Raw genomic sequence first — 13,251 nt, forward strand, 5'->3', positions numbered from 1 at the left:
CCTGGTCGCCCAGTGGTTAAGACTGCTCTTCCACTTGAACCAGGGGGCACAGGTTCAATCCCTGGTCTGGAAACTAAGATACTGCATGTAGCCTGGTGCAGCCCAATTAAGATTCTTTTTTAGAAAAGTGCTACGTGGGATTAGAAAGGAGAAATGAAATTAGGCCATTGCCTGTGGCCATGATTTCTTTTTAAAATGAGCGGAACCTTTTTGTTTTCTTATCTTTGTATCAGACATATAGTTACCTCTGGGCGGATTTCCACATTCCAGGACTTTCTCAGCTGCAGCAGACACCTCTGTCTGTGTAGCAAAACAGAGAACAGTGTTGGTTATTATCAGATCACTGCAGTTGAAGACGAAGAATCAACAATAATGCATTTATTCTGCAAAGGTAGTTCACTTCTGAGAGGAAAATCTCCTTCAGAACAGTCACCTTATGAGTGCAGACTTCAGCATCCCCTGAACAACTTGGTTAAAATAGACTCTAGATCTTACTGATTGGCTCCTCATCTTTTCTTTTCCAGAAACCTTCTGTATGTCTACCCACAGAGGCTGAACTTTGCTAACAAACTAGCATCTGCCCGGAACATCACAATCAAAATCCAGTTTATGTGTGGAGAGGATGCCAGCAGTGCTATGCCAGTAAGGAGGGGAATAAACATTTGCCTCTAAGCAGGGTGGGCTGAACTTCCTTGTCAGTTCACACAGACAAAATCCAGGGCTGGTCAGGCTACAGTATGTGTTGATTCAGGCCAGTACCACTGAGGGTGTGCAGAGCACTTTGTGGCTGGTCCATTACTGGTTCCAGGATACTGATGCCAGGATACTGATAGGGAATCCGGGTCAGCCTAAGTCGAAACTTACTCCACAGTGAGCTGTGAAATTCGGAAACGCGTATCATTTTAGAGGACTGAAAAATATCACGACTTTGTTCCAACCATCCTTACAGCATAGGAAGTAGAGAGCCCGGCCCAGGGAGTCGGCCGTGTCTGCCGTACTTCCAGTTGTACGCTGTGCTACACATCTCCTCAAGCCCCAGTCCACATTTGCCGCTAAGTCGCTTCAGTCGTGTCCGACTCTGTGCGACCCCGTAGACGGCAGCCCACGAGGCTCCCCCGTCCCTGGGATTCTCCAGGCAAGAACACTGGAGTGGGCTGCCATTTCCTTCTCCGATGAATGAAAGTGAAAAGTGAAAGGGAAGTCGCTGAGCCGTGTCCAACTCTTCGCGACCCCATGGACTGCAGCCCACCAGGCTCCTGCGTCCATGGGATTTTCCAGGCAAGAGTACTGGAGTGGGGTGTCATTGCCTTCTCTGAGTCCACATCTAGAGATTTGAAAAAAAAAGTGATGCCTAGTAACAATAAAAATACACCATCTCAACACCTTCTAGGAATGGATCTTCATCCTGAGGTAAAAGATAAATCAAATAATAATATGTAATGCAGTGTCCCCTAAGGAGCCCCAAACCCCAGAATTTGTGTTTTTTTTAACCAGCTGCCTATAAATGAAATGGTGGTTAGCTATTACTGTTTTAAGTCATAGAATTCTATTGACATTTTTTCCAGTGCTCCCATTCTTCAAATATTCACTTTTCATAAAACCATATTTTAATTAATTAATTTTTAATGGCCAGATTGTTTTAAATTGAAGTATAGTTGATTTACAGTGTTGTACCAATGTTTGCAATATATACAGTAAAGTGATTCAGTAAACCATATTTTAATGTCCCACCTACCTTCCCAGCACAACATATCTTCTTGCAATGGTTGTGGGGAGGAAACCCTAGGAGGAAGACTCCCCTAGTTCTCACTGCTCTCACCCCTGGCAAGTCTATCAGGGCTGCCGGGTACAACTCTGCAGATCCTGATGGTAGCCAGGGTTCCCAGCCAGAGACAAGTAGGGGCCAGACTCCAGCCTGTTCACCACTCATCAAGCTCTGGGGCCTGGCATGGACATTATTGCATCTAGAAGGGAAGGCTCTTCAAAAAGTGAGTCCACTTGTGAAGTCATGGGCCTTTTGGGCTAATGTGTGTCCAAAGAGGAGTCTTTCTAAATAGCATAAATATGTGGCCAGTGAAGATCCTAATGACCAAAGCAACCAGGGAAAAGAGGCTGGAAAAGGGATCTCACTGAGGATGCAACCCTTTGACATTGCCCTGTAGTACAGACCTCTAGGTGGAGAGGCAAATGGAGAGAGCACTGGCTTTCTAGTCTCACAAGCCTGTGGCCCTCAGTCACTGATGTAGCCCCCTGAGGTCTCAATTTATTTTTGTAGCCAGTTCTTCTGCATCAGTTGGGTCACATGTAGAACTCAGCGCTCTTAATGGGATCAAGACCATTCCCATAGAAAAGAAATGCAAAAAAGCAAAATGGCTGCCTAGGGAGGCCTTACAAATAGCTGTGAAAAGAAGGGAAGTGAAAAGCAAAGGAGAAAAGGAAAGATATAAACATCTGAATGCAGAGTTCCAAAGAATAGCAAGAAGAGATAAGAAAGCCTTCCTCAGCCATCAATGCAAAGAAATAGAGGAAAACAACAGAATGGGAAAGACTAGGGATCTCTTCAAGAAAATCAGAGATACCAAAGGAACATTTCATGCAAAGATGAGCTCGATAAAGGACAGAAATGGTATGGACCTAACAGAAGCAGAAGATATTAAGAAGAGATGGCAAGAATACACAGAAGAACTGTACAAAAAAGATCTTCACGACCCACAGAATCACAATGGTGTGATCACTGACCTAGAGCCAGACATCTGGAATGTGAAGTCAAGTGGGCCTTAGAAAGCATCACTACGAACAAAGCCAGTGGAGGTGATGGAATTCCAGTTGAGGTATTTCAAATCCTGAAAGATGATGCTGTGAAAGTGCCGCACTCAATATGCCAGCAAATTTGGAAAACTCAGCAGTGGCCACAGGACTGGAAAAGGTCAGTTTTCATCCCAATCCCAAAGAAAGGCAATGCCAAAGAATGCTCAAACTACTGCACAATTGCACTCATCTCACACGCTAGTAAAGTAATGCTCAAAATTCTCCAAGCCAGGCTTCAGCAATATGTGAATCGTGAACTTCCTGATGTTCAAGCTGGTTTTAGAAAAGGCAGAGGAACCAGAGATCCAATTGCCAACATCCGCTGGATCATAGAAAAGGCAAGAGAGTTCCAGAAAAACATCTATTTCTGCTTTATTGACTATGCCAAAGCCTTTGACTGTGTGGATCACAATAAACTATAGAAAATTCTGAAAGAGATGGGAATACCAGACCACCTGATCTGCCTCTTGAGAAATCTGTATGCAGGTCAGGAAGCAACAGTTAGACCCGGACATGGAACAACAGACTGGTTCCAAATAGGAAAAGGAGTTCATCAAGGCTGTATATTGTCACCCTGTTTATTTAACTTACATGCAGAGTACATCATGAGAAACGCTGGCCTGGAAGAAACACAAACTGGAATCAAGATTGCCAGGAGAAATATCAATAACCTCAGATATTCAGATGACACCACCCTTATGGCAGAAAGTGAAGAGAAACTCAAAAGCCTCTTGATGAAAGTGAAAGAGGAGAGTGAAAAGTTGGCTTAAAGCTCAACATTCAGAAAACGAAGATCATGGCATCCGGTCCCACCACTTCATGGGAAATAGATGGGGAAACAGTGGAAACAGTGTCAGACTTTATTTTTCTGGGCTCCAAAACCACTGCAGATGGTGACTGCAGCCATGAAATTAAAAGATGCTTACTCCTTGGAAGGAAAGTTATGACCAACCTAGATAGCATATTCAAAAGCAGAGACATTACTTTGCCAACAAAGGTCCGTCTAGTCAAGGCTATGGTTTTTCCTGTAGTCATGTATGGATGTGAGAGTTGGACTGTGAAGAAAGCTGAGCACCGAAGAATTGATGCTTTTGAACTGTGGTGTTGGAGAAGACTCTTGAGAGTCCCTTGGACTGCAAGGAGATCCAACCAGTCCGTTCTGAAGGAGATCGGCCCTGGGATTTCTTTGGAAGGACTGATGCTAAAGCTGAAACTCCAGTACTTTGGCCACCTCATGCGAAGGGTTTACTCATTGGAAAAGACCCTGATGCTGGGAGGGACTGGGGGCAGGAGGAGAAGGGGACGACAGAGGATGAGATGGCTGGATGGCATCACTGACTCGATGGACGTGAGTCTGGGTGAACTCTGGGAGTTGGTGATGGACAGGGAGGCCTGGCGTGCTGCGATTCATGGGGTTTTGAAGAGTCGGACATGACTGAGCGACTGATCTGATCTGATGAGACCAGAGCATCCCACTGGGATGATTGTTGATTTGATTTACTCAAATATCACAGTTAATTTGACACTTTCTGTACTGGCAAACAGGTCATCTTTGGAAAATCCAATGGCCCTGAATTTCTTCAGGAAGTATACACAGCTGTTACATACCATAACAAGTAAGTGTATTTCCCAGTTCTAAACATATGCCAAGCTTGTTTCATTATCTCCTTGATTTTCTGAATCTTCTAGGTGATTCCTCCTACCAGTTTTTAAAATTCAGGGACTAAGGGACAGAGATGGCCCATGCCAGTTCCCTGATTCTGTGTTGCAGACGGACAGTTTTTGCCAGTAACTGTGATTGGGAGAATGTGTCTTCAAGAACCTAATACTGTTTTGACTTTTCTGGAAACTTTCGCCTAGTGTGATACTGAGAGGTTTTATGCTGTTACATAAAGAAAAAAGTGTCCTGCTTAGCTTTGAGACACTGGAGGGGCCAGAAGCAAAATCCAGTCCTTGCTGTGTCTCCTTGTTTTCTATACACCACTCCACACTATGCCTCTACCTGCTTTAAGATTTAAGTTGACCAAAGGAGAAATGGAACACTCATTTTTATGTGGGTAAATTGAGTCACAGAATAATGTCTTAACTGTTACTCACATTTTTGGGACCAGACGGACTTGGATTTGACCCCAGCCTGGTAACCTTGGCCCATTTAAGTACTTTTCTGAACCTATCCTCTTGGACTGAGATGAGGGTTAAATGAGTAATGGACATGAAGCTGTTAGTAAACTCCTGGACTTCATAATTCAGTAAAATCAGGTCCCCTTTCCTTCCTGCATCCTTCATTTGTTTTCCCCAAATTTTTGTCGAGTGCCAGCTGAGTGTCATACCCTGTTCTTGCGGTAGAAATAGAAAAGGAGGTTAGAGCAGGACTCTACACTTCATCCCTTGTCCAAATTAAGTTGTTGGATTTTTCTATTTTATGCAGGGATTTTTTTTTTTCCTGACAAAGCTTTTAGTTTGTGAGCAGCCTTATGTAAGTGAAGTGTATCCAGTGACATAAGCTTGATCTCAAGGACTTTCAGCTAGGAGCAGGCTGATGTAAAATGAAGAGTGAAACACCAAGCAGGCAAATCCTGAGGGGCAGAGGGTCCATGATGTTACAATTTATAGTCAGAGCAGCCATCATTCTTGCTAAAAGTTATTCATGTATGATGTATTTTTGAAACAGGTCTCCTGACTTCTATGAAGAAGTGAAAATTAAGCTCCCTGCTAAGCTTACAGTAAATCACCACCTCCTGTTCACCTTCTATCATATCAGCTGTCAGCAGAAGCAAGGAAACTCAGTAGAAAGTCTCCTGGGATATTCAGTGAGTTGTTTTCAACTGGCAAATTCACACTGTGGTTGCTGGTGTGTCCAGAGTACCTGCAGAGATAAGCAACTATTCTCTTCACTTGCTTTTTTCCTGTTAGAAGTAGCAGAGCGGAGATGACTTGACTTAGCAAATGACAGTTTCAGGAATGAAAGGTAGTAGGTGATCGATACTGAAAGAATACTCATTTATAAAAAAGCATTACAATGTGCATTATTTCCAAAGTGTGTGTGTGTGTGTGTGTGTGTGCGTGCTTCACATATAAAAATAACTTTTTCCTCCAAGGAGAAAGAGTTATTTATTTAAAATATATAAAAGATAAACTGAACCTTGATGTTTAGACACACACAAACATTAGCCTTAAAGAAAAAAATGCTACTAGTTTGGCTCTGAAAGCAGTGAATCATTGATAATACCATCTCAGGAGCTCTCTAGGAATTTAAAATGCAAAGAACTTGACAGAAATTACTGCCCAAAAGAGCCCTGGTCAATATCTAATCATCATTTAGTTGCATTTGATTATTGTGAGCTAGACAAATTGCCAGAATTATCTGCTGTGATAAATACCATTTTATTCTTTACATCATCTGTTTCAGTGGCTGCCAATTCTCTTAAATGAACGTCTTCAAACTGGATCCTACTGTCTCCCAGTTGCCTTGGAAAAGCTGCCACCCAACTACTCTATGCATTCTGCAGAGGTAACCAGCAGGCTGGCCATCAGCTGTTTCCTGTCCAGCCATGGTCTTGGACCACCTTTCCAGACCCACTTCCCATTTCTTTATACATGACCAAGGATGCTCAGTGCATTTTGGGCAGCTGTCATCTGTCAGCACAGGAGGTCTTCAGAGAGCACATTGTTCTGATAGGATGGGAGAAATAACTGACTTTACAACCTCATTCATTTAAATTATTACCAATTCAGAATGTTTGATAAATTCAAGGCAGCATTGTACCTTATATTATCTATAGCAGAGGGATTTTCAGAATAGTGTATTTTAAAAGGGAAGCAAATACAGTCCACTTTGCTAACGGTCACTCTCAGCTCCCGTCCTTATAAAAGGTTCCCATGCTAGATTCTATCAGTTTCTCCTCCGGGTCAGTTGTTACAGTCCTCAGGTGGATATTGGGGCTCTTATTCCTCTAAAGATACCAGTGTCAACAGTCTTTCCCTCCTGTTTCCTGTGCTGCCTCTTTTGCCCACACACTCAGCTGCAGTCCATTCGTTCAAAGGAGCCCAGTGAATGCTCCGTTCTGCCTGCACCAGCACCAGCTCTCATGCTTCTCAGTCTGGTTGGTGTGGGTTTACATCAATAAGAATTATTTTGAAGCAAATACCAGACATCATTTCATTTCCTGTACAAATATTTCAGTATTTTACCTTAAAAGGTAAGGGATTTTTTTTTAACTATCACAGTACCATTGTCATACCTTAAAAATTAACAGTATTTCATTAATATTCTCAAATATCCAGTCAGTGATCAAACTTCCAATTATCTCATTAATGTCATTTTTTTTTAGAGTTTGTTTGTTTATGTATCAGGATCCAAATAAACTCCATACATTGCTATTGGTTGACATACATGTCTTTTAAGACTCTTAATCTATAGGTTCCTCTTCATCTCTTTTGTTTTCCTTGCATATTTCAAGTTGAAGAATTTCCGAGGAATTTGAATTTTGTTCCAAATTTAGAGTCAACTTTCTTCCCTACTCTGACTGCACAGCACCCATCCCCAGGCTATCCCATTTTATGTTTTCCTTTTTTCCCCCCAGAGAGAGAAGCTTCCTTTGCTCTGGGCCATAGGCATATTCCCTCTTTAGATCAAAACTGGTCTCCTGAATGTATTCACAGGCATTCCCTAATTGCTTTTTATGATTTGGACATACAGCCCCTTGTTGAAGTCCTCAAAACCATCTTTTCAACATCAAGCTGTACATTCTAACTTCCTAGAATGCCCAATTATCTTTTTAATGATGCCAAACAAACCTGGATTTGGAGACAGATAAATCTCTATTCAAAACTCAGATTCTGCCATGCCCTAGTGTGAACATGGGTGAATTGCTTACCCTCTCTGGGGTAAAAAGATGAAATCTAGCCCATATCTGCCTACAAAGTTGCTCTGAACATTAAATGAGATCATGGATATCAAGCAATGCTTAAGTAAATACTAGTTCTTTTCCCTACTTGCCCTAAGCTATCTATCAATATGCCCTCAGCATCTCCTAATATCCTTTAGACCCGTACTGTCCAGTATAGTTGCTACTAGCCGCATGAGGCTGTTCAAAATGTGATTTGTCCAAATTGAATGTGCTATAAATATAAAAATGCAAACTAGGTTTCAAAGACTTAATAGAAGAAAAAGAATGTATAATATCTCATCCATCATTCTGTATATTGATTACATGTTGAAACCATAATCTTTAGGCTGTACTGGGTTCAGTGACACTAGTATTAAAATTATTTTCACATTAAATATATTTTAAAATATGGCTACTAGAAAATTTTAAGTGACATAGATGGCTCATATTATATTTTTAATGGTCAGTATTGCTTTTTGTTTTTGTTGTTTAGTCACCAAGTCATGTCTGACTCTTTTGCGACCCTGTGAACTGTAGCCCACCAGTCTGCTCTGTCCATGGGATTTCCCAGGCAAGAATACCAGAGTGGGTTGCCATTTCCTTTTACAGGGATTGAACCCATGTCCTCTGCATTGGCAGACAGATTCTTTACCACTGAACCACCTGGGAAGTCCCTGTATTGCTTTAGCTTACTGCAAACTCCAGTGTCCACAGGAGTCAGACTCTTTAACGAATGCCAGTTCCTGGTGGAATTTGTTCATGTTGGAGACTGTCTTCCCATTCAAGGTCCCTCTGCTCTTCAGATCAGACCATGCTGGGATGCAAGACCAATGTCTTCATATCTTCCAGTTCTCAAAAGATGTTAGAAAAGCAGGCTTTCATGTGAATTTGTCTGATTTTCAAATGTTTGGCTACTAATTCAACAAAGTTTCCAACACTGGGCCAAACAGCACTTGTCTGCGGGCTGGATCAAGCTTTGGACCCCAGTTTGTGACTCTCTCTGAGATGTGTCCAGAGGTCCCCAACCCATGCATACGTCCTACCCTTGCAAGTACAGCATGCACCCTTTCATTAAAATGCAAGAGACACAAAACCCGCACTCACATGGCTGGGTGAGCGTGGGCCCTCTTCCCTCAGTGATGTAAGATGACAATTCCCTCAGGATTTTAAGGCAAGAAATGGTCTCGCAGGACTGCGGGGCTATTGACATATGAATGGTATAAAAAGTCATTTTGAGTAATTAAAGCCGGAGCCTAGAAGGACTGCTACTCAGATACATTTTGTTAAAAGGGAACAAAACTGCAGTCACTCAAAAGCATTAAAATTTCATGCCTTTTATTCTACACTTTGTTCTGGCATTGTCCTGATTAATAGAGAAATCATTAGGATATTACTTTAATTCTTAGAATCAGGATTACCATCTGCTGATGGACACTTAAATTTGACAGATCACTCACTTCAAACCTCTCCTTTCAGCATGAGAAAACAAAGTCTCAGAGAGTCTCACTGACTTGTCAAAGTAAAAATAATTAGTTTGGTATAGAACTGAACTTGAATCCAGGGCTCCTAACTCTAAGGCCAAGTTGTGTTTTCCAGGAATTTTTATATTTGTATAACCCTGATATCTATTGCCAGGTCACTTTACTCTCCTTGTTAGTAATGAGAAAAGGGAATTGAACGGCTTTTATTTTTCCCTTTTAATACAGAAAGTCCCTTCACAGAATCCTCCCATTAAATGGGCTGAAGGACATAAGGGAGTATTCAATATTGAAGTGCAAGCTGTTTCTTCTGTTCACACCCAGGTAAGGAACATCAAGGTCAAGTTTAAATCAGAGCAAAAGACTAATAATGAAGATGGGGTGCAGCAGAGAGACTCCTAAGGACAGGTCAATGAAAGATCAATGAAAAGCTTTGTGCACGGATAAAACCAAAAAAAAAAAAAAAAGACCTTTTAGTTCTGTGTGGGAAATTGAAAACCTGTTAGGTTTTATTTAATGTTGAAAGAAATAAAGACCTTATAAAATTTTCGAAGCAGCCTGGTACCTGCACTGTCAGATGTTTCTGTCTGTAACGCTGCCATTTTTCCTCCAGCATTTTTTTCAGTTCTACTTTCCCTTCTTTTCCTGCCACTGACTGAGTTTTGCATCGGCTTAGGCCCTTATTTTGGCATTGTGTTTGCCCGGTGTATTTGCCCTTGCCTATAAACAGGTCAGAGTACAAATTAATGTTTCTTAAGTTAATAATTATAGAGAGGATCTATGTTATGCACACCACTCTGTGAAGAAGTCATACATAACCTAGGTCTGAAACATCCATGTCTTAGACCTCCTGCTCTGAATCACTAGATGAGTGGTTCTTCCTAGAAGTTGCTATTTGATTGTGTTTATGAATCCACCGGTGAGGGTTGATGGGATGAGACCCACAAGGCCTGCCATCTGCCTTCCCAGGACAACCATCTAGAGAAGTTCTTCACCCTCTGCCACTCTCTGGAGAGCCAGGTGACCTTCCCCATCCGTGTGCTGGACCAGAAGATCAGTGAATCGGCACTGGAACATGAGCTGAAGCTCAGCATCATCTGCCTAAACTCCTCCCGCCTAGAGCCCCTTGTGCTCTTCCTGCATCTGGTGCTGGACAAGCTCTTCCAGCTGTTTGTGCAGCCCATGGTCATCGCTGGTCAGCCAGGTAGGAGGTTTGGGGGGCTGGGAAGAGACAGGCAGTGCCTTATTTTAGAAACATGGGAGCAGGGCCAATGGGATCTATCGAGGCTGTGAGTCCAGAGGAGACAAAGTCCACTGCTGTTTTTTTTGAGACTCCCTGGGTGTTTGAAAAAAGAAACATTAATATAGGATGCTTAAAGTTATAGATTTTTTAAAAAAAATAAATGTGTTGAATGACTGAAGGCAGTCCTTTAAATTCCATTCTTAGTAATTGGTGGGGGCTTCCCCGATGGCTCATCAGTGAAGAATTTGCCTGCAGTGCAGGAGATGCAGGAGACTCAGGCTCAGTCCCTGGGTTGGGAAGATCCCCTGAAGGAGGGAATGGCTACTGACTCCAGTATTCTTGCCTGGGAAATCCCCTGGACAGAGGAGCCTGGCGGGCCATAGTCCATGAGGTCACAGAGTCAGACACAATTGAGCACACCCGAAGTAACTGATGGATTCCTTTTATCTCTGAACTATTTTTTGCTGATTTGACAACAAGGGAATCCAGTGTTTTAAAGAAATAAGATAACACAGATTAAATGGAAGTAAAGGAATACTGTAAATTGAAATTCAGTGTGGTGTGATCCATTTTTTATTGAGATTTAATGTCATACCATAAAATTCACTACAGTGCACAACTCAGTGGTTTTTCATATATTCACTAGGTAATGCAACTATCTGCTGCTGCTACTGCTGCTAAGTTGCTTCAGTCGTGTCCAACTCTGTGCGACCCCACAGACAGCAGCCCACCCGGCTCCCCTGTCCCTGGGATTCTCCAGGCAAGAACACTGGAGTGGGTTGCCATTTCCTTCTCCATTGCATGAAAGTGAAAAGTGAAAGTGAAGTCGCTCAGTCATGTCCGACTCTCAGCGACCCCATGGATTGCAGCCTACCAGGCTCCTCCATCCATGGGATTTTCCAGGCAAGAGTACTGGAGTGGGGTGCCATTGCCTTCTCCAAATGCAGCTATCACCACTACCTAATTCCAGACCATTTTCATCAGCCTCAAATGAAACCCCATGCTCCTGAGCAGTCACCCCATTCTCCCCTCCCCTCAGCCATGGCAACTGCTCGTCTTAAATGCTTACTTTTAACAAATGAACCCTAAATACAATGTGTAAGACTTCCTTTGGAAATAACATGGTGTAGTGCCTGGGTCCAGTGGCTTTTCTAACTGCTTCAGAAATAGACTGGCTTCTGTAGGCGTCTTTGTTTGCCACTGTTTTCAGCAGGGCTTGTATTATTTTGTGTTTTCCAGCTTAGCAGTTACCTTTGGGTATCCTCCATGCTGCCAGTACTGTGCTTAGAGTTGTAGGTTTTGCAATAATAATCAATAGGACTTACAATAAAATATAGCAAAGAGCAGCAGCACAGGACGCAAGTCCTCAAAGGAACACAGCTGAATACTGTTGGGAGGATGGTGAAAATCCATTTGGGAGGAAGAGGGAGCCCCCCAGAAGACTGTGTTTAGGATGGCTTTAAAGGAGGGATAAAAGGAGAGAAGCCAAAATGAAAACAGTGAGATGAGATGAGATTGGCAGAAGCAGAGAACCAGAGTGTCTGATTCACCAAAAGAAGTGGTTCAGAAAAAAGTCTCAAAATACACCTTTCTGGGAGTGTCATTAAAGAAGGAAATAACACTACTGGACCATGTGATAGGAGTAAGTCGGTGGGGAGGGAGCAATGAACGTGTAGCCTGGGACACACGGGGGAGCTTTCAGAGCTAGGGAAGAGCGTGACCTCTGAATCCCTGGGTGTATTGTATCCTGGAGGGCATCTTCTGTACCTGCATAGACAAGGCATCCTGTGTTGTCAGGTAACTTCTCTTATGTGTAGCTGGTGCCTCTCCAGCTAGATTCCTGCGGAGTGGCCATCTCTTTCTTCCCTGGATTTATTTCTACTTTCCTCCCCTACATGTTTGGTATACTACCTCCCCAGCTGCTAGACAAAACATTCATACACACATTTTGAGCTGACATTTGGGAGTCTAGGGTGTTGAAACAGGCAGAATTGTTTAAGGCGCTTATTCTCAAAGTACTTATTCAGAACTTACCTGTGTCAGGCATAATAGAAAGCACAGTGGGGAGACCACAAAGTATGAGAAATGCACTTTGCCCTAGAAAGGCTTCCAGCCTATCAGAGAGACAGAGTTTACCACTGGACATAGTCTAAGAATCTTGTGATATGGTGTCAATTAATCCCGGGACTGAGTGGAGTCAGAGGCTTCCTTAAGGAGATGGGAGTGTGCCAAGCATTGAAGAGTAGGCATGATTTAGTTGGTGGGAGCAACATGGGCTTTCTAAATGAGGACAACAGCATGAGCAAAATTGCAGAAGTGAGAAGCAGATGTGATGGGGACAATATAAAGACTGCCTTAGTTTAAGGAAGTTGAATTTGAACAGGAAAGGGTACCAGGTGGAATAAGTAGGGTGGAGCCAAATTGTGGAGGGCTTGAGCTCCTAAACACAGAGCCTATACAGTGAAGCATTGTTTGTACAGGACCAGGGACTGACATAATACACATAAGTTTTTAGGTTAATCTGTGCACCAAGAATCTGTGTTGTGCAACAGCCCATCTCAAACCAGAGTGCGTAAGAATGACGTGGGCATCTGGTTAAAATGCAGATTCTGACTCAGTAGGTCTGCGGTGGGGCCTGAGATTCTACACTTCTAACAGGATCCTAGATGATACTGGTGATGTCAGAGCAGTCCCCACTGAGTAGCACCCATTAACCGCATGGTTTCCAGAGGGGAGGCTATCTGGACACGCTCACATCTTTGTCCTGAAAAACCACAGCACTGGCAGAAGGAGAGATGTGAAGTCCTTTGCAGTAGCAGAGCCACATGCTGGA

The 13,251-nt window shown here is 42.8% G+C and overlaps 1 protein-coding gene across 4 annotated transcripts in view; it reads left to right on the plus strand.

The window, feature by feature from the left end:
- DOCK8 (dedicator of cytokinesis 8) overlaps positions 1-13,251 on the plus strand; it is a 233,270-nt gene that overhangs the window by 146,225 nt on the left and 73,794 nt on the right. For all 4 annotated transcript variants that reach the window (XM_070375802.1, XM_070375805.1, XM_070375803.1 and 1 more), the window contains 6 exons: positions 525-642; positions 4,354-4,424; positions 5,480-5,618; positions 6,218-6,319; positions 9,404-9,499; positions 10,145-10,379. In XM_070375802.1, coding sequence (XP_070231903.1) covers positions 525-642; positions 4,354-4,424; positions 5,480-5,618; positions 6,218-6,319; positions 9,404-9,499; positions 10,145-10,379 — 761 coding nt within the window. The remainder of the gene's footprint in view (positions 1-524; positions 643-4,353; positions 4,425-5,479; positions 5,619-6,217; positions 6,320-9,403; positions 9,500-10,144; positions 10,380-13,251) is intronic.

This window comes from Bos mutus, chromosome 8 (genome assembly GCF_027580195.1).
Source record: "Bos mutus isolate GX-2022 chromosome 8, NWIPB_WYAK_1.1, whole genome shotgun sequence".
NCBI classification, from domain to species: domain Eukaryota; kingdom Metazoa; phylum Chordata; class Mammalia; order Artiodactyla; family Bovidae; genus Bos; species Bos mutus.